Source organism: Balaenoptera acutorostrata, chromosome 2 (assembly GCF_949987535.1).
Source record: "Balaenoptera acutorostrata chromosome 2, mBalAcu1.1, whole genome shotgun sequence".
Classification (NCBI taxonomy): Eukaryota; Metazoa; Chordata; class Mammalia; order Artiodactyla; family Balaenopteridae; genus Balaenoptera; species Balaenoptera acutorostrata.
In genome coordinates this window covers 69,886,003-69,908,665 of record NC_080065.1, presented here as the reverse complement: position 1 = coordinate 69,908,665, position 22,663 = coordinate 69,886,003, and the positions used below count along the sequence as shown (strand labels likewise).

At 37.3% G+C, this 22,663-nt stretch overlaps 1 protein-coding gene across 2 annotated transcripts in view; it reads right to left on the bottom strand.

Annotated features, from left to right (window-relative positions):
- VCAN (versican) overlaps window positions 1-22,663 on the bottom strand; it is a 115,506-nt gene that overhangs the window by 50,249 nt on the left and 42,594 nt on the right. The window contains exons 6-7 of one of the 2 annotated variants that reach the window (XM_007193043.2): window positions 19,395-19,688; window positions 9,546-12,530 (exon numbers count right to left, since the gene is read on the bottom strand). In XM_007193043.2, coding sequence (XP_007193105.2) covers window positions 9,546-12,530; window positions 19,395-19,688 — 3,279 coding nt within the window. The remainder of the gene's footprint in view (window positions 1-9,545; window positions 12,531-19,394; window positions 19,689-22,663) is intronic. The other variant, XM_007193041.2, reaches the window with a different exon arrangement.

Below are 22,663 nucleotides of genomic sequence, written 5' to 3'. Positions count from 1 at the left end.
TTCAAATTATCTGGTGGAGGATGGGGTAGTGGATATTTTTATCTGGAGGCTCCCTGGTGATTCTGATATAGAGCCAAGGTTGAGAAGCAGTGTGAGCCGTATTTATGCCCTGGGGGATTTCTTGGTGCTCCTCAAGCCCCTGTACAGAATGGCATCATTGTTGGTCAGCTGGCTGACGCGTGGTCGGTGCTACTCTGGGTCCTCCTGAGTAAACGGGACAGCTGCTCAGTGAGGGGATAAACACCCAGAGTTCCCTGTGAGCTCAATTCTGAGACTTTGCCTGCTAAAAGGTGCCGCTTATATTAACTTACTTCATATTACCTCTATTTTTCCTTTTATTAAAGCAACCAACTAGCCTTTATTGCATACTCTTGTTGCTTACTAATTATTTCAAGTTGCCTTCCCAACTAAGCTATGGATGACATTATTTTCTTTCCCCCAGCCGCAGAGTAGCTTGATTGAATGACTTTATTTCAACAAGCCTTTAAAATATTTCCTGGAGGTGAGTGTGAAGAGATGGGCAGAGAATGTTTTATCTGCAGAGAGTAAAATGGTTCCCCTATAGAGCAGAGCAGAGCAAGATAAGACTGCAACACAATAAAAAATGATAATTTTAGTAGATTCCATTGTACTCTACAAAAGCATACATTAGTATATTTTCTTTTCCCTTTCTCAACTTAGAAAAACCAAAACCTACTATGCGCAGCATACGGCCAAAGAAACGAACTCACCCTGTGAGACGCCAGGAATACTGTGGTATTAAAATGAAAAGATAAAGTCACTAGAAGCCAGTCAAGGTAGTGTGTGCTGATTATATACTGGGTGCAAGCAAGTCCGGGTATAGTACTGTGACACAATACGTCAAATTTTCATAGACACGGATGCTGATATACAACTAAACTTTTCCTCTCACTCCACAGATTCTTTCTTTCCAGTTTCAGATCTCCTACTTAGACTTCAAATTATTTATGGAAAAATGCTTTATATATTATCACAATAATTCTAGCAAGTATTTAGAAGGTTCACCATAATTTATGTTCCTCCCCCAAATCAAACCACTCTTTTTAAGAATAATTGTAGCCTTCATGCCAATAGATCAATGTTTCCTTCCTGATCCATACTCAAAGTCTAAACACTGGCATATCTCTCTAAGGAGCACAGTTTCTAATGCAATAAAATAGGTTCTCAATTGTCCACATGATGCCCTAGGTTGAAAGAATAGTCTACCTTTTCTATTGCCTCAATTGCGTTACTAAAAAAAAAAAATCAAAGTACTTCCATACAAATGAAAAAAAATATACAACAGTTTTCACTAAAACACATCCCCACGCCCTCAACCAGGGCCCCATTCTTGGAATCCTTCTATCAATAAAGCCACTTATTAACCAGCTTTTCTATTTGTACGTGACAAACTGGCCTCACTGAGGTGCAATGTTATAAATTTTGTAAACTGACCAAAATAGGTAATGCCTTTTTCAAAATAAAATGTTCACTTTACCTCATCAAAATGGAACCTCACAAAGCATTTCTTTTTCCATTTCTTTTATCCCTATTGCTCCTCTCACCACACGTCTCTCCCCTTGGCTACGCCCCTCCCCCTCACCCCCCAAAAGTTCTGAACACTGTCTGGGCCCGTGAATACATTTTTTATTCATTGCACAAATGAATGATCTAAGAGCTATTAAGAAAGAAGAATGTAATCCCTGTGTAGAGAACTGGGGGGTTTCCTTGACAACAACAAAAAGACAGCAGGGAATGCCCATGTTTTCTATGAATATGCAAGAAGAGGCCTGCCCCAGCACCTGGAAAAATTTATAAAGAATTCGTAAAAAGATCTTTTCTTTGAAACAAAATTAAATTGGTAGTTATCAAAAATCACAAGCCCAATTTTCACACATGAAAAAGAGCAGAAAGCTAATGAATTCTACATGTAGATACTATAGAATCAATACTATAACTATATTTAAATTTTAAATAAGGGCTGCAGCTGCTTCTGATTTGCACCCAAAATGGCATCACCCTAGACAAACACGATCCATAGAAGACTAAAATTTTAACAAGCTCTTGCAGTTAAGCAGATACTATAGTATAATTATATTTGGCTCCCTGGTATAAATCATCTCGAATTTTAAGATAATTCCATTTTTAACCTATTTAATAAAAAACAGTCTAAATCTTCCTACATTTAGAAGTTCAGAATGAAATAAGTGCTAAAGCTGAGAGGGAATTAATTTGTACTAAGTCACTGCCATGTGCCAGGCACTGTGCTTGGTGCTTTCTAGTCACTTAAGGAGTGTTAATTGTGCAATGTGTCTGCCACCATGACTGGCAAGCCCTGGAAGAGATCCTTTCTCCTTTAAGCAATCTGGTGAGTTTGTAGTATTAGCATGTATTTTTAATGGTATAACAACTGAGGTCTATGGAGATCAAGCAATTTACTCAAGACCAAACAGATCACAAATAACAATGTTGACCATGAACCCAGGTCTGTTTCCAAAGGTTCTTTCCACTACATCAACTGCCTCTTCCATGTATCCCATGGAGCAAACCAACTATTTATCCATGGTCGTTCAGAATATCAGACAGTGTGTGCTTCAAAAATCCAGTTCTAGTGTAGTACTTAGTGCATGGCAATTATTTGACTATTTGTTGAATACGTGTATATTATATATATGTTTGGATACATATATGTGTTTATATATATATAATCATCTTTTTATTTCATAATCCTTGTGGTTTGGAAAAAAGAATATGGGTCAGAATTTAGGAAATATTATTCTTTTTATACAATAATCACCACTACATCCATTTTACTGGCAAAAAATTCTGACAGAAAATTTAAGAAATTCCTGGGCCCACATTACCGAGAATCAAAGGAGAGACTGATTCTAGATTCCCCAGCACTTGCTTCTGTAATATTAGTGATTCAAATTTCACTTGAATTAAGATGTCATAAACCTATAGATCACCATTTAGAACATGCAGCCCACTCTTTAAAAAGTAGTTTTCTGTCATTTAACTTTTCAAGTGTGTAACTCTGAACCGTGATACTTCATAGGGATGTATTTTGAAAAGTTCAACGTATTTAACTTACAGAAGATACTATCTTTATCAAAAAGCATCAGTCATTAAAACAGAAAAATGTGAGAACAATCCCTCCTGAGGAAGTTGCCTGAATATCTCTGGTATCCATGAATCTGTATAGGTTTCTAGGTGAATCCTAAGAAGGCATTCATCTTCCGAAGGAGGGATGCCCGCTCTGTCATCCCAGCCCTATCTGGAAAAATGCCTGATTGTACTTGGGGCTCCTTAGCCCCACTGGTGAGCCTCTGTTGGGAAGCAATTGGCTAATAACTAGTTTCTGGTAATTTCTTTTTGATCTACCCCTCCAACAAGGACTAACTTATATATCTTCCTCCTCATGAACTATTCTCTGAATCCCCTGCCTTCATTGATCCCTTCTTTGCTGACCTCATCTGTCATTCACAATTAGTACCTCATACCAAGTGTGTAATTATGTGTTTCTGTACTGCAATTATATTTGATTGTGTTAATATTGGCTCCCCAAAATACATTTCAAATCCTTGGGAGCAGGGCCTATGGTTTATGTTTATTTTGTGCCCCTTTTAATTCTGTTAAAGAACAAGGCATGTTGTTGCTTTACCTGAAGAGAACCCTTGATTGACTGCACTCTGCTGGAAGACAGTGTATGCCTTTCTCTAGAGGTCACTGCCAATAAGAACTCAGTGGTATCTGCCTTTGGTTAACGCCCCACCTCAGTAGTAGTTTTGATAATAGCAACTTGTAATTGCAAATGCCATTTTCAGAAAGAATAGGCATTAGTTCATGTTAGGAAGAAGACAACAAGTTCCTTTTAGCTATCTACGGAACATCTCTTTTATTAGTAAAACTCAACCTGTGAGAAATACAATTTCAATTTCTTAAATTTTTCCTTGAGATTAGTGGGTTAATAAAATATTTATAGAGCATTTAAAAATTTGAGAGTAGGGCTTCCCTGGTGGTTCAGTGGTTAAGAATCCGCCTGCCAATGCAGGGGACACGGGTTCGAGCCCTGGTCTGGGAAGATCCCACATGCTGCGGAGCAACTAAGCCCGTGCTCCACAACTACTGAGCCTGCGCTCTAGAGTTCGAGAGCCACAACTACTGAGCCCACGTGCCACAACTACTGAAGCCTGCGCACCTGGAGCCCATGCTCCGCAACAAGAGAAGCCACCGCAATGAGAAGCCTGCGCACCACAACAAAGAGTAGCCCCTGCTCGCGGCAACTAGAGAAAAGCCCGCGTGCAGCAACAAAGACCCAACACAGCCAAAAATAAATTAAATAAAATAAATTAGAAAAAAAAAAAGCTTTAAAAATTCGAGACTCTATGTATGTTTGTACGTGTGTCTCTATGGGACCGTATGTGTTATACATACAAAATATTTCACTTAGGAGGACTTTGTGAAAAGGTAACTTTTGGTCTGTAGTGCAGTGTTAAGCTCATTAATAATTTAGAAACATTAAGGTCAATTCTGTTTTTCCTACTATAGAAGCGAAAGGAAGATAGACAGTCTCTTCTTTTTCCACTATTTGACTAATAGAAGAACTCAGTCCTTTTCTAGACAGCCAAGAAGAAATGGGGGAAGCCATCCTAATTCCCTGCAGAAAAAAATGTGCTTCTCTGGAAGGGAGCCATAGCTGGAGCCCAGCACAGGGAACCACTCAAATGTGCAGGCACCCGCCCCATCCACTTTCAGGGAAGTGCTCCAAAATTCTGCAGGAGAGAAACAGCCCAGAATCAGAGCTACTGATTTCAGCATGCTGTTCTCTCGCCATAGCAGGTATCTGAATAGCATACACAGTGTCCCATATTAGCAGCAAACTAAATATAAGCCATCTGCTTTTAAACCAATAGAATGCCAACGAGAAGCCAGTCTTTCCAGAGTCTATGTTCTTTCAGAAATTGATGGACAGGGGGGCACCTGAGCCAATAGAGAGTCATTATTCCTGTGAGTTCATCAGGGGAGAGAATTGCCTCACTGCAAAAATGCTCCAAGGAGCGCCAAGACATAGACCAGTGCCAAAGTGTCAGACCCGGTGTGCCTTCGTTCGCCCATCTGCGATACTTTCCCTACTTGCCTCACAAATTATCTCTGAGGTTTAAACATGATAAAATATGTAAAAAGTGGTCTGAAAGTATCAGACTCTAAGTGTGTGCTTGAGGACTTTGCTCTGCACATACTCTGAAATGTAATTATCTATGACTTTGATTACACACAGGTATCAATAAGACTGAAGCTAGATTTGCTTAATTTGTTTTATTCGGGATCATACAGAGTTATTCAAAGGTCAAAGTTAATAAATGTGTATCATTATAGTGATAGATAGATAATTAGGCCAATTTAGAAAATGTTTTTACTTACAAAAATCAATTCATTCAGGAATTAAATGTTGCTGCTTATTTTGAATTGCCTACATGTTATCATTCTCTTTCTAGCTGTGTTCTGAGGTACATGTTACTTTAGAAACTGTCACTGGGGGTGAGGGAGAGGTCCCAAGAAAGCGGGCCTCCTGATACCCCCCTCAAACACTAACCAGAGCAGCCACTCTTTTTATCTACTCAAAATATAGAGGCCCTGAATAACATTTTATTTGAAGAAAGGAATCTGATCCTAGAATTAAAACTCTGAAAATAATTTTCCTACATAATAAATTCTACAAAAATGAAAAATGTGATTTTAAAAAATTATATGAGGCTATCTTGGGCTACTATTACCTTTCAAAAAATGATGACTGTGCAATCAATGGTATAAATATTGGTGTTTACCCAGATATCCCGTTCTCAGAACTAACGTCCCTTATTCTTTCCCCTCTCCTCAACAGCATCATATTCAGAAAAGAAATCTTTATCTCTATGTACATTTCTTGAATGTATAAAACAAAAATGCAGATGGGATTACTCATATGGGAATTATTTCTGAATGATGTCAGCAATAAAGTACCATAATTCTCAATAAGGAAACAGAGCAAAATGAACTCTAATTGAGAGGCCAAAATTATTCTTCTCAAAACCTCATTAATCTTAATGCCATTTCATTAATAATTTTATCAATATGAAATATATATATATCATTTTAGTTTAATATTGGCTTAATACCTGTCTTACACTTAGATTTGGATAGATATAAATTATAAAACTAGCAAAAAGGAACACCTGGCAAGAAAATAATAACAAGCAGGTCTGACAAATAGTATGTAGTATACACGAACTTGTTTAAAAAAACTAATAAGCCACCTATTTTAAGGTTATAACCCTGAACATTTGCATAATAATGTTAAATTTAATATCTGTACACTTCCACATTATTCTCTGAGTTAAAGGTACAGTATATCAGTTTTTAAAAACATTCAGAATCCTGTTACACTAACTTGTGACATTTCAGATGATTTCGAGGAATATTCTTTAAAAAAAAGGAAAAAAGTCCAGAATTGATAAAACTCTTCCTATGCCTTTAAACTCTATAGACATCATACATATTCACAAAGAAAACCTTTCAATAATTTTTCAAACGCAGGTGTGCAAATTACTCCTGAAACAGACAGGAGTCATAATTTCAGTATCCCCTGAACCACTGTTAAACCCACCCTATAGCATTTTTCAGCTCATAAAAGTTTTATGAGCTGAAAAGTTCCTTCAGATTTTGTTTAACTGCTAACTACAGTTGCCCTCTAGCAATAGCACCCTAAGTTGCTATTAAGATCCATTGGAACAAATATAACATAAACATGTCCTGCATAGCATGTTTTGTTTCATAATAGTAAAACTTTTTTCTAAAAAATCAAGATTTATATGACTTGCTGAGTGCAGCAAAAAAATTATGAATGCCTTGGTTTAGTGTAGCATGCGTGGTATTTTTGCTTACTTGAATATACAGTATGTGTAGAGTTCAATTTTATGTTTATGGATAGATTTATATAAATTTGTACATGTACCAAGGATTTTCCAGTTTGGAAAAATGTGCCTTAATACATAAAAAGGTTGGTTTTCCAGGCACATATGTATTTTTCCTTATCAATGTACACCTGCCCTAAAACTCATTAATTTAACATCTGCTTTAGGGTTTGCCCTTGTCAAAATGAAAAATCCTTGAAAAATTAAATTTCTCATAGGAAACAAATGAGTATAAGTAAAGCAGTTGGATCTGAGTCAACCTCATTGTCTTATCAAGACAATAAACAGTGTTTTTATTCTTAAGGAGAATGGCATATATAAAGCACACAAAAAAGCCAGATAGATGAGGGGGCCGGGGTGGTGGGAAAGAGAGAGAGATGGAGGGAGGGAACTAGATAGAGGCATGTCCTATCCTCACCCCCAGACCCTGCCCCACTCACTGGAACCCGGTGCCGAAGGAGATAACCAAGTATTCCCTTTCCACAGTTTTCTGACCCATTGTTATAAATGCTGAACAAAAATTAGTTTGAAGGGAAATCATGGTCACATGTTTTAAAAGTGGAAGAAAGAGGAGGAAACACCCAGTTGTGTTTCCCAGACCCAGCTGAATTAAGTTGACAATTCAGATAAAAATACACGCTTTGTATAAATGGTTTCTGAGTTAGGTTACTCAGACCCTCCATTTCAAGTAACCATTTATAAACTTAGATTTTGTTTTTCCCTGAGGACTGCCAATTCTTCCACGGAGATTGACTTTCACTTTTTCCACTTTATAATTTGATCATCCTCACCTGAACGCACAGTTTCCCATTTAGAAGAATTTTTAAATGCAGAACATTTTTTTACTGTTTTCTATATCATTTGATTCAATGTAGTATCTACACTAACAAGAGAGTAATCTAAATTGGGAAAAACTTCTGTATAGTTAGTCATTCAAGTATTTCTTTTTAATTCTCAAATTAAGCGTTCATAGTAATCCCTATGCTTCTCTTCGATTCTTTCTTTTTCACAGTAATATCTTCTTGTCACTTTTCCAACCCTACTAACAGGAATCCTCATTCCCACTACTTGGCAGCTCGCCTTCTCTCTCCAACTCCAGCTCCAAGAGGCAGAAGAGGAATGTAAGAGAGAAGAAATATGTTATGGTTTCCAAGAAACAGCATTATTAGCAGGAAAATAATGCTCCAATCCTGGTCTCGTTCAACGGTATTGGGAAGTGGAGATTAACGTCAATATTCTGAGAGTGTATTCTCTTCTCTACTGTTCACTGCCCCACACAAACTTTTACACTGAGAAAGTTCCGGATGATAGAAGCCAAGTTACCATCTAACAGCACTAGAAGCCAGCTGACTTGATGTTAGAGCCACCTGTGTTCCCAACAGGTGCGCCCCTGAGCGGGCTAATGAGGGTAGCATCCCTCTTAAGAAAAACGACACCTTGAGTGGTATAGCCCAACATTAAGAGAGAAAACCTGCTCAAGATCATTCTTCTAGCCTGACTTCTCAGAGCCAGGTCAAGGAAAAAATGAGTATTTATTCCTTTAATCCACATATTAAAACTAAAACACAGCAACTTAACTAAAATCAATGATCTTAACTTCTAAATTAAAAAAAGACAAACAAAGCTGAATAGATCTATTGAACTGCATATGCTATGTATTCGCAATTCAGCTTACCGAATTTAGAAGATACAGGGGACTGACCTTTAGGAAGGAATAAGTTATGTTTGACGATAAAAATTGCAAGTATTAGTCAACGTAAAGAAACAGCTTTTAAGAATTTTGCCAGAGAGATATATAAAATATTTGAACAGAACAGAAGGCACTGTGAATATTCCTAGAGATAAAATAACTAAATCATAAAATAAATAAAATTACAGCCTGGTTTTTAGGGAACAGAGGTAATGCTGACATATCCACTTTCTGAAATTATATTTGACACAATAGATGACAGCATTTCCTAGAACTGAGCTAGACTGTATTTGTTCTAAATATGTAAAGCCTCATTAAAATACCCAAGGACAACAGCTTGAAAATATGTTGAACTTTCTTTAAAATAACATTTAAACTACAGACCCACATCACCCACCCTAAAAATTGTATAATAAACCTGCAAATCATGGAAGAGAAAACCCAAAACAAACCTTTAGATGTCTTTTTATCAGCCCTAGGGATATGCAATACGGTTTTAGCTGTCCACAGTGTAAGTACTGAAGGTTAATAGTTAAAGACCAATGGAATGTTAACACAGTCTGGTACTACACTTGAGTAGTAACACATGGAAAGACACTGAAATTAAAACATTTTGTTCTGCATGTTCTGAAGTGATGTAACAGTGATGATTTGGTTATATTAGATGACAAAGCAGGGCTTCTTATGACTTTTTAAATAAAATAATATCTAACATTCTTCCAAATTGTTTAACATATTCTTCCAATTCTTGTACAAATACATGAAGCTAAAACAGAATTTTTTCACACTCCAGTTATCTTCTAATGGCAGCATTTGGCATGTTGATATTTTTTTTCCAAAAGTAATTTTCAAGATAAAATGCTGGTTGCCTTGACTGGTATGTCTAGAAAGCAAAGACTTACCTGTCTTGTTTTCTCTGACCTCTATAATATAAACATTTATGTCAGGGTGGAATTTTGTCCCTGCTGAGGGTTCTGGAGTGGAAAGTGCCTGTGGTCTGAAGGCTTCTTTGCCTTCCACAGTGGGTGGTCTTGTTGGCTGTGTGGCGGAAGGAGTACTTGAAGTTGTGAAATATTCTCTATCAATATCTGTTTCTGTTTCCTTGGCTACAATATCCTCAAGGGTAGTGGGAGGAACACGAGATGTTGATTCTCCAATGATTACCATGTCACTGGTTGTTTCTTCATCAGGTTCTCTGTCAATGAGAGGTGGCTTCTCAGTAGATGCTGAAGATGTGTGAAGTCTGTCTACTGAACTGAAAGCAGTAGTGATATCACTTGGAACCGTGGCTTTAATTGTTGAAAATTCTGGGAGTTCTGTGGCCTTGGGCTTTTCGAATAATCCTGAGCCTAAATCAGTATAATCTAGGGATGTTTTCTCTCTTTTCTCAGTAGTGGTTTCTTCTATAAGCTGGGTAACACCGGTGCTAAAAGGTGATACAAATCCCCTTGGACTGGTACCTTCTGTTTCATATTTTTGTTCAGGCCCTGGGCTTAAAGATACTTTTGGCCCCATGCTTGGTATTAGTGTTACCACTCCATCTGTTTTTGCTTTGGGCTCAGTGACAGCACCAGGTGGATAAGACATACGCTGCTCAATTTTTCCAGTTGGAGTTGTTTCTAAAACTGGGACTCTCTCAGAACCTATCACAAATCTGTCTTCAAAGACTGTGTATGCTGACCCATCGCTCTCTTGTTCATCCAAGGGCGTTGTTGTCTCCTTGGCTGTGTCAGCTGTAGAACTGGGAGGAGGAACTGGTTTCTCTGGAGTCTCTTCTTTCCATGGAAACTCTTCCTGAGTTGTTTCCTGTGTAATTTCTGTTGTTGTGCTTATAGTTTCAGGATAAATAGTAGCCTCAAAGTGAGTCTGATCAATGACATGTATGTCTTGAGAGGGTTCACCTAGAACTTCACCTTCTGATGGAATGGAAGGTACCAACACTCCCCATTCTGCCTTGGGAATTACAGAAAGAGGAATGGTATGGGAAGTGTCTACATAAGTAGTAGGCTCCTGGGTGCTACTATAATTAAAAAATGCCGATCCTTCCACATCTGAAGTGTGTGTAAATTGGGGGACAGTAAATACAGGCTTAGAGACATCCATATCTTCTACTTCATCCAAAGCACTTCCCTCTATGGTTGCATGAACAACTCGGCCTTCCGTGCTTGTGATAGGAGAAACTCTTTCTTCAGTCGTAGAATCTCTCAAAGTTGACTTTTCGGTGATGCCAATTGATGTCGTTGGCCAAAATCTAACTGTGAATTTTTTATGGTCTGTTGTGTCTTCCTCAGTAAACTCCTCTAATGGCTTTTGAGTACTATCTGGGATACGAGCGAATTCATCTCTTCCATCTTCAGTAAAACCTGGGATTTCTTTACCCTTTCCACTCACTCCCGTAGTGGTGAGTAAGGCAGGGGGCAATTTTGGAGAGCCTGCATGTTCTGTGGACCCTAAAGGCTTTGATGCTGTATTATCTTCATCCAATAACCATTTTGATACAGTAACCACCTCCACATTTAAAGTGCTTTGGGTCAAATGCACTCTTGTAATACCCTCATCATACTTTGTGGTATCTTGATAGCCATCTGTTTCTAATCCATTTGGAGTTGTCGTAAAGTCTTTCTCCACATCTGTTGCCTCTGCCGGTGCCACACTTAGCTTTGTTGTTGTCAGTGCTGGGGAATCGAAAGATTTGGTCATTCCCACTGAATATTCTGTATGATGAATTTGCTCTGAAGAAGCTGTAGGGAACTTCATTCCAGAGAAGCCTTCTTCCTCTATTTTTCCTATAAATGAATCTTCGGTGATCTTTTCCTGTATTTCATCATCTGTATAAGTAACTGTTCTCATCTCTGGTCTTAGTGTTTCTGTTCTTTCTCTTCCTGTTTGTGGAGAGGGATAAATAACTGTGGATGTTCCCTCAACTAATCTTTTATCACCAGAATAAGGAAACAATTCTACTTCAGTATGATGCTGTGATGGGAAAGGTGTGGTGGACATATACTGGTCAAGAAAATCTTCAGTTATCCTACCATTAGTTTGTTTCTCTTCCCAGTGGTCCATGGATGACCCATCACTGTCGGGCATAGTTACAGGTGAGAAAATCGTCGGTGCTGAGACTGACTCCACCTCCTCTAGTTGAGTGCGGGTGGTGTCTTCTGAAGTCTTTGACACCGTAATGACCTCAGGTATTTGGCTAAAGACCGAGGTACTCTGACCAGATCTAACTGTAGATGTTCTGTCTTCACCATCATCTTCTCCCAAGGTGAACCCATAGTGGCTTGTGGTCACTGATTCAGAGACTGTGCTTACTGCTCTCTTTTTAGTTTTGGATTCCGGGGTCATTGTTGTAGATACAAATGGCATTTCAGGTACAGTGAATTCCTTGGAAGGAATGTGCTTTGAGATTTCCATTGATGTTACCAAGGGACCCACTTCTATTTGTTCAACTTGTGTAACTGACTCTCGTATTTGTATATCTTCCTTGACACCATCCCATGAATCAGTAGCATGATGGAAGATGACAGTTGTACTTTGGGGCATTTCCTTCTTAATTTCAGATATGTCTGGCTTTCCAAGAGGTCCTGAAGCAGAAGGTGAGTAATAGTCCATATCCCAAGGCTTCTTAGTACTCCCATCAGGCACAGGTGATTCCGTGGCTATTCTGTGTGTGATAGTTAGAGGTTGAACTGTGGCTTTCTGTTCAAAATTGGCTGTATTTCCCACAGGAGGGAACTTTGTTGTAATGACAGGTAATTCGGTGATTAAAGGGACGATTGGTGTAGTTCTGTCGGGTCCCGTTTGTAGTTCTTCCGATAAAGTGAGTGAGGCAGTTTCTGCAAGCATATTCAGTTTGATGGTTGTAGCCTCTGATATATTCTGTTTAGCTAGAAAAATAATTTCAAAGAGTTGATTAGACAAGTCACTAATAAAAAGTTGTACGTCCAGTGTGTTTGTTAAGTGCTGTTGTGTACTTTGGGGTGACCCCAAAGTGTTTTCTGATGGAGAGGAGTCTAAAAACTATACTTAAATTAATCCGAAGACAGACAATTGAACAATTAATCATCACAAATTGATCACTTGTTTTATACTGAAAGGGTTAACACTGCTTTTACCCATAGGTATGAATGACTGTTCTTGGCTAAGGGAAGTGAATACTATGTAGTTTTAAGATAAGGAGAAGTTAAACATAAATAAATAAATAAATGCAGAGTTTGGAAACAGTAGGTATGTTATTTATCAGAAACTACCGCAGCAACTTGAAGTCTAGTAGGAGGACTTAGTGCTACTATTCTGGAGGCTTCTGTCTCTAGCTACATGATGTCTCTGGGGAGAGGGAGTGCCTCAGATTGCAAAACAACAAAAAAGCCACATCAAATGTACCCGAGTTACATATCAATGATTACATTGTCCATAATGTGGAGGCTTTCATAAAAACAGGATATTAACACCACTATTCACTTGATCCCAGGTGTTGGACATTTGTCTTCATATTCCTTTCAAGTCTGCAGAGTAGCCTTGTTTATAATAAATAATAAAATGTCTCTGGCCGAGGCTGCTTGGCATTTGTTGTAGTTCTACATCTTGTTCTATGTTCTACCTATTATGTTTGTAACTCTTAAGGGTCTTGGTTCCAGCCTTACTTTTAGCAGGAAATGCAAACATAGAACAGGAAGTAAAGTACCCACATGATATATTTTAGCTCTGTAATTACAAATCACTGGAAACAACCCTGAGCATCAGAAAGAATGGGCTCAGGCAATAAAAAGTAACATGTCATCATAAAATGCTACATTATAATGCCTCCAGATTTACAGAGAATGGCCTGGCCTGTTTAAAGAAATTTAAGTTGTGTATAAAAGTGACAGTGTTGTAGATAAGATTCCATCTCAACATAAAGAAAATGCAGCAGCTTAGCACATAAAGATTTTGTTATTTTTTTTTTTTAATTCAGATTTTCAAAAATCAAAAACTGATTGCCACTAGACTCAGAAGGAACTGATCTGAGGAAATCTGTAGTCATTGTTTTGCTACATCCTGTATGATTTAAAACTAGTTGTATGGGTAATGTCTGTTCCCCTGATAAAAGTTGTAATATCTGTAGTATCTTTAATATCTTGTGGCTTACTCTTAATAATCCCCAAACCAGAGTCGTTGGAAAACAAAACTGGATACTTTTGAGCTCCAGCTACTCCATCAAAACTTAATGATATTAGGGCACTGAAACTGCTCTGTATGATACTAGAATGGCAAATACATGTCATTATATATTTGTCCGAACTCAGAATGTACAACACAAAGAGTGAACCCTAGTGTAAACTATGGACTTCGAGTGATTATGTTGTGTCCATGTGGGTTCCTCAGTTGTAACAAACGTACCACTCTGATGCGGGATGTTGATAATGGGGGTGGCTGCACGTGAATGGGGGCAGGGAATATATGGGAAATCTCTGCATCTTCTCCTCAATTTTACTGTGAACCTAAAACTGCTCTAATAAATAAAGTCTATTTTAAAAATTTAATGATAAAATGATGTGATTTTGCTGTAAATCAGACTTGAGCTGTAACAGATTCCTATTTTTTGTCTGGTATGAGCTGTTATTAACTGTGGTCATTCCCCAGACCATTTTAAAGCCCAGATTCATCAATTTTATAACAAAAACTTGGTGGCCATTTCATTATGATGTAGTTAAAAATTCTTTAGTCTGCCACTTTTTATCCCTTTGTATTAAAACAAAACTAAACAACAGAACAAAAAAGAATTGGACTCTTCAAAAACATGTTAAATAACTTTTTTTTTTTTCCTTTTTTTTAAAGAAAGCTTTTTCTGCATTCATTTCCTGGAAGAAGCTTTTGTTATTTTGATTGACATGAACAACTTAAGGAACCTAAGTGAGGTTGACTATTTTTCTTTTCATTCAATTCTCTATCCTCTGAAATTCCATAACTGTTACCTCATTTAACTGCCAAATATCATGTTTGTTTTATAACTGCATTCTTTGGGGAAACAGTAAAATGTACATACAGAGAAAGTTCCCATGGAAACATAATATAAACACTTAGCACACTGCACATTAGAGAAAATTTAATCATATTATTATTAGCAGCAACAAAAAAGCTACTTTTGCTTTTTCCCTCTGAGTAGTTCCAAAGCTGATGAAATTCACTTAAAAGGAGGTGATAACCGTGATAGGGCCAAAAGAGGGCCTGTGAATCAGGTCTTCCTATGCTCCAACCCAAGTCCTACGTTAGCAACTTTCCACAGTGCTATGAAAATACTTTTATAGCGTTTTAAAGATGAAGGACTCAGATTTCAAAAACTACGTAACTGTCTGTCATTATCAATTATTACTGAACTGTTTGGTGTTGCCTTCCTCTAGGCCTGGAACACAGTAATATGACAGTAGTATGTCTCAGAGAATCTCCTTTACAAAGCTAGGCTCTATGTGACTTTGTTTTCAAAAACAAGGGTTTTCAATAATTTGAGAGCCCTGTTTAAAAGTCTGCTTATAATTAAGTTGATTAATTCTACTATTTGGAATGGGAAACCTCAGACTTCCTTTTGGGGTTGGGTTGCTTTTTCATCAACTTAACAGCTGATTTCCATCACAACTCAGTATATCTGAGCATCTGCGCCATTTGCTTCAACCGTTGCAAAACAAAGGAACTAACTTTAAAAAACACAAATATCTACAAAGAAATATCTTAAGAATAAATGCCAGTGTATTAATGATGACTATTACAAAGGTGAAAGCGCAACTCCAGATTATTCTAAAAGTGTCTCTCCAGAAGGAGGATTCACATGGAGAAATTTTTGCCCTGGAAAACTACCAGTGTCCCTTCAACTTCATTATCGAGGAAGCCAACAGAAAGCAGCAGGATTCTTTTCCCACAAAAGCTCCCTTCCAACATTTGCAGCTGTCTGCCACACAGATGTTTCACATCACTGTACTTTATGGTATTTTATAGCCTATGGACTATCTTCTCCAGTGCTTCTGTTGTGAGACATGAGGCAGATTTTCCTAATAAAAGATAAAAACCCTATTAGCAGCATGATGGTCGATTTAACTTATACCCATACTGCCTACATTTATAGGGAAATCACTGGATATTCAATAAGTTGATTCCAGGTTCATGGTTGCGGAAAGAGTAAAGTTTGGAACACTGAGATTAGAATTCAAATTAATTTTTAAAGTTTTACGAGTGATTGAATGCTAACCAATTCAAATTCAATAAACAGAGACATTTAAAAAATACCAATTTGGGAAGGATAAGTTTTGACACCTATGGTCAGATTATGATCTAGGGCACAAAAAATATAACATATTGACCATAGGTTAGAAGGGCAGGTCAATTGTAAAAGTGAACAGATATATAAGAAAGATAGCATAGGAAGTGGTGGGTACTTATTTAGCCTTCTCTATACCACTATCTCTAGCTCCAAGTTTAATCCAACAGAGGGATGTGAAAAACAATGAGGGTTCAAAGCAAGATGGCATAGGTGAATAGAGGCCTCGAAATTAAAATTTCAGAACAAGGAAATTGTTTCAACTGAGAGAGGCACTGAGGGACAACCGAACAGTTGTTTTCAATAGTAGAAACGCTGTTATTTAGACTTTGGTCTCCAACTTAAGAAGGAAAGATGGACTCAAATTCTAATGCGAAGGATTTAGATAATTGGAAAATCTGAGAGTGATAGTAATAGGATATTGGAATGGGTTTTCTAGGAAACATTCCCTATCTCCCTCTCCTGGAGATCTTTAATAATATTAAATGAGAGGTTATTATGAGTCTTCAATAGTTTTGATTCACTTAAATTTGGGAAGTATGGATGATCCTTCAAAGCCCTGCATAACTCTATTTCATAGAACTTGCTTAACTCTGAGGTCAAAGAAAAATGAAAAGTGCACAATTTAATCATCAAGGGGAAAGGTACAGGAAAACTTTATTTCACAAGGACATTAATTTACTTGTTTTTCAAATCTATTTGACAAGAACAGATTCTAATTATATTTATCATCAGCCATTGTTAATGTTCTATTCAGTGATTTTAGAAGGAAAAGGGAATTATATAGCAAAGTGAGATTTGGTATTATTTATTCACCATGAAGTGGCCTTAAAAACACTTTCTACATTTGGTAAAAGCAAACAAGAAAAATATGGTTATATTTCTAAATTCTTCTACTTAACCAGCTAGCGGTACATCTCTGAAATCACTTTTGGAATTGTCCTTAAGGCCATAACTCTTACCAACTTAAACTCCATAAATTTAGTCACTATTCAACTATGTGGGAAACTGGACAGCAGGCAAGTCATTTTGAGAATATTTTTCAAAGTAAAAAAATGTATATTTTAAAAGAATCTTTGAAAAATGAATTGGAAATTTGGGGAGGCTGTTGGCATTGTGTGTGGTTTAAGGAAGGCTTTTATGTATGACTAAACTTTCTTAAACTTTTATATGCTGAATAAATTTTGAGTATGGTAGAGTCTTACAGAAGAACTAAATAAGAATCTAGCCTTTAGCTTAGGTGGGGAGAAAAATGAAAATTTGAATCCATTATATTTGCCAGTTATGTATTTCTAAGTTATATAGATTCAAATGAATTAGGGAGAAAAAAAATGGACCTAAACTTTCAAATTTTATTCATATTTTATATAGATTTTTAGTAGGTGGTTATTTTATTTGAATCTAACTACATTGTTATTTTGTACATTCATGTGAATTCCTTATTTAAATAAATCATTTAAAACCCATCAGGATGAATTCTTTGCGGCTACAGACAGGCTTTGGTTTAAATTTGTCCTCAAGGAGAACAAAAATGTTTAAAAGTTTTCTAGTGCCAGGTTTGTAAAGCACAAGAAAATAAAATCAAACAAGGTAGTCATGCTGGATAATTCAACTCCTTCCTTAATTTAACCTCTCTAACCCACGTGTCCCCATCCCCTCTCCAACACACACACACAGATTTGATTTTCTTCCTTAATCACATCAGTCACTTAGTGTAAAATTGATTTTAAAGCTTGAACTACTTGAAAATATACCTATAACCCATTATGGGTATATGGCTTAAAGGAATGATATCTTTCTACTTCTTTCTACTTCTAGGGATAAGGTTTTGTTATTATTGTTGATGTTTGTTTGTTTTCCTAAAAATGATTAAGACTTTTTCTGTAGTTTCAGGGCCTAGGAACAAAAACTAATATTTTCAATGGCTTTTCATGGCCAGCTTGTATCACACTGATACACAACACGTGGCTTTAACACTCAGAAAGTTGAGTTTACAGGAAGAGATCCAAACAGAAGTATCTTAGCTGGGAAATAGCAGTATGTGAAATCATACCTTTCTGTTGCACAAACATCTATTCTCCTGACTACTCAGACATCCCAGTTCTGTGTCTTTTTGGTTGATGAAGAATGTCTGTATATTTCACTTCAGAAACCAATTACAAAATAAGTTAGTGTATTTTCTACTCATTTCAGTTACAGTTGACCCTCCATATCCATGGGTTCCACATCCAAGGATTCAACCAACTTCTGATTAAAAAAATAAAAAGTTCCAAAAACTCCAGAAAGTTCCAAAAAGCAAGACGTGAAATTGTTATGTGCCAGCAACTATTTACCTAGTTGGTATTATATACTATTACATAGTATAGGTATTATAAGTAATCTCGAGATGATTTAAAGTATACAGGAGGGTGTGTGTAGGTTATATGCAATTATTACTTTATATAAGGGACTTGAGCATCTGTGGATTTTGGTATTCCCAAGGTCCTGGAACCAATCTCCCATGGATACCAAGGGATGACTGTATGTATCGCTATTACAATATATATTGGAAACTTAGTAAAAAGTTCTCACTGTATTTCAATATAACGTGACATACTCAAGGCCACCAAAAATTCTAGGAGATATTTGTTTTGCTGGCACAATATAGATCCTACTAAATATCACAATGAGACTCTGGATTACTTGCTTGTTTAATTAAGCATTCTACAAGCACTATATAGCATGTGACTACTAGTGCTAAAATAATTTAAGGACATCTGAAGAATTAAAATAATTATATCATGAATGTTGAGAAATGTTACTTAAAATCCATTTTAAGTAGTAAACCTGACCAAAGATAGCCTATTTATGTTAGAGCTTGCAAAAAACATATACTGTACTTCAACGTGATACTAGAGAATTAAGCATTAGAAGGCACATATTTCCATTATTTGAAATAAAATGAGATAAAATAAGATTTTTATTTACAGCATGGTTCATTTTTAGGTATTACCCACGTCAGCTCCAAGTACTCACCTGCAATTACTGAAATTTAAATCCTCCGCCATTTAAAAGAAAGGGTGACAGCAAACAAAGATGAAATAAACAGAATTCAAGGATTCAACTCGGCCACAGCTGGTCCCAGCATTATAGCGTCAACAATCTAATTGCATTGAAGGACTGCAATTAATGTAAAGTAAGTACGCAGAAACATGTTCTGTGGTTCTAAGTGCAATGCATCACGGTTAAGGCCTTCACCTGACATTTCCTCATCCTCTCTAAAAACACCATTTGTCAAACTTCTTGTTTTAACCGTATCACTGCTGTTGCATTTCCTTGTTTTTGAAAGTCACTGAACTGTTTGCATTCCGTGCACACACTGCAAGACATGGAATCATTCCAATGGCTCGTTGAACATCAATTGCATGGCTTCGAAGTATTTTTTTAAAAATCTGTAATGTTTAAAAAGGTACCAAACACTTACGTTTAAAGCAGTAGGCATCAAATCTGCTATCAGGGAGAGGGAAGCCTGTCTGGTTCTCAAAACGATACAGGGTTCTCACCCCAAGCAAACCACCTCCACACTGCGCCCTGGCCACAGTCACAGGGTGGCGAACGCTGGCGTCCGACAGCCACCCGTAATCACACTGGTCGAAGCCGCTCCTCCACGCCGCTTGGATCTCCCCCACTGTCGCCAAGCGGGCATCTCGGTTTTCACACTCTTCTCCAGCTTCCTCAAAGGTGAATTTATTGGGAGCAGTGATGTGGAACACATCACCTGCAATAAGAAGAGGAAAAAGGGTCCAAATTTTACTATTCAGTCCCTTTCTGTTTATGGGAGATGGGGAAAAGCACGTAATTCTTTTTTTCATGGCAAGGTAGCAGCTTCTATACTTTAAAGCAGAAAACTCAGTGGTACCTCATTTTGTTATTATTAGTGTATGATAAGAAATAACACAATAAAAAAAGAGAACACACGCCAGAAAAGTTTCATTTTATATATATTCCCATAGGCCGTAGAAGCAGGCATTTGATAATAAAGTTACAATCAATTCTTAAAAATGAACAAACTTTTCCAACTGTTTCTTTGGTTTACCAGCCAGGAAACGGGTTTTCTCTTGAATGAAAAAGGTTGTGATGTACTTATTAACATTGCATGCTGGAAAGAGAAAGTTGCATTGAAATGTCACTGAGGTTATTTTTCTTCGTCTACCCTAAAATCAAATAGTAATTATCTCTCTCATCTATCTCTACCATCAAAATGGATTAACTCCCATCAAAGCAAACAACAAAACAAGAAGACCTCCAGGGTTTGAAGAGGGGGGAAGGGAAAGAGGCAGAATGGAATGCTGTTTCCTGCCTTCCTGCCCTAGGCACAGGGCTGCCTTGATAGTTATGCAGGTCATGGCCTGCACCTGGGCAGGGCTGAGAGTGTATGGGGGCCAGTATCCCATTCAACCAGCCAAAGGTACCAAAGCCTCCCTGGAGGAAGGGGCACCCTTTTTCTGCTTTTTCTGCCCAGGGTGGATACCTTTTGCAATCTGTCTGCCCAGAAAGGGCGCCCTTTGAGGTTCTCACAAAGTTACTGTATGTGCTAGCAGGGGCTCTAACTAGGTTGGAGAGACTCTTACATTTGCTTATTGATGAACAAAGAAAGGTAGAACATTTACTTTGTTCATCGCCAGGCTCAATTAGACCCAATTAGTATGTTCATTATCACTTAACATGTCACAATAAAGTATTCTGGAAATGCCAGAGAGTTTGTTAAATTGGAATTTTACTTGGGTAACTAACATAACAACTTGCTGAAATAAATGCAATGTGAATTAAATGATGCTTTTTACACATGAGCACATAAGTGGCTAAAGGAGACAGAATTAGAGAATACCTAAGCAAATATAGCAGGCAGGAGGAGGAGTATAAAATGAGGTAGAGATGAAGCTAAAATATTGATAGCCCATTATTACAGCAGCTGTGGGTCCTGTTTCTATCTCACTGAGGCCACTGTCTGATTCTATGAGACATTAGACAGCTGGGATGCAGAGCTCTCATGATTTGTATCTTCACCTAACTAAATCCATATGTAACAAGGGATTGTTTAAAATGAGTAGAGCCATTACTCTCTGTGCGTGTGTCCTAGCTTTATAACACAAGAAAAATCAGTCAGGGGAAAAAGGCCAAACCACCCATATCAGCTCTTCTCACTGCAAATCTAAAAATGCTACCAACGAAACTAGGCCAAATCCCAATAAGAGCTATTTGAAGAAGAGAAAGAAAAATGACTTTTACCTGACTGAAAAAAGCAAGGTAGAGGTGAGAATGGGCTTTTGTCCTTAATTATCTAGGCTGGCAAAGGACAGTAATCTCAAATCCAAAAATATACTATAAGAACAAAGATTCCCCCTCCCCATTCCTAGAATGTCTCCCTTCCCGCTAAGTTTTAAAAGCTTAAGGGTCACAGGACCAGTTGCATAGTATGTACTTAATAATTTGTTAAATGAATGGCATTTCAAGTTCTTGTTCAGAAACAAGGGGCGCTTTTTCTTCCATCCTTCCCAAGCAGCACATTAAAGAGGACTAACTCTGCTGCAGAGCTTTGGGTAGCTGCTGTCTGAGACAGGCGATTCACTCACCTATGGATTTGGCTCAAAGCAACCTGGGGAAAGGCAGACAGAGAGACTGCGTCACCCCAAGCAGCCTCAACAGCCCCGTTCACCTCAACATTACACTTGCATTTGGCCTGAAAGGAATGTAAGTGTGAAAGAGGGCAGCAGACCAGCACGCTTCCTTCCAAGGTGGAACACTTGGATTTGTTATTACAGCTGCAATATCAGTTTTGTTGCCTTTGTTTTCTGCATTGTGAGGTACTTCTACAATGAGGCAAGAGTACTGTTCCTTTTCAGTAACAAGAGTGACCAGCCAACCAGAGCAGGGCAGAGAAATAAATATAATTAACTGAGTAAAACTCTGCTTCTCCGAACAGCAATTTTAGTCCATATGATGGAAGAAATCAACTTCTCCAAACACAGCCATACCAAAGGGCTAACGAAGAAAAATGACGGCATGATTTTCTGGGTAACTGGTTTCCCTATTTTAAATAGCAAACATGTTTGGGGTATTAAAGGAAAGAAAGGCTTCAGTAGGTGCTGGCAGGTTAAAAAGAGAGTACCCTTATTATTATTAAATCAATAAAGAACTACTTATAGAACTTTTCATATAAAAACTCTTGTTAAATCTGACTTTATATCAAAACAGTGATTTAATTCACTTGTTTGGAGGATACAATTTCCATCTATCCAATCACCAAAAAATAATGATTTTACTTATTTAACTAAATTCTGTCATCCCCAAGGCCACCTATTTTCCTTTTCACTTATATGTAAAATTTTATCAAACATTGCAAATAAAATTTTAAAAGCTTATTGAAAGAGATATCACCATTGGGTTTCATGTAACTCAGATGAAAAAAGGAAGATTTAACTGGCATTAACTGAGTTTACCCTAAGGTGAAAATCAAACCAATTCATCTCTAAAGACAATGTGTGGCCTGTCATCATATATGTCATAATTGTTGTTTCATTTCAAAATAATGAGAAAAGGAAAAGAAAAACATTTACTTTAACTCTGTTCCAAAAAAAAAAAAAAAGTCTAAGCCCTTCTAAATCATAACTGTTTAACATAAACATTACCTTGTCCACTTCAAAAATCTAATGATATAGTGAAGAATCCATACTATGGAATTCTCTTACTGAG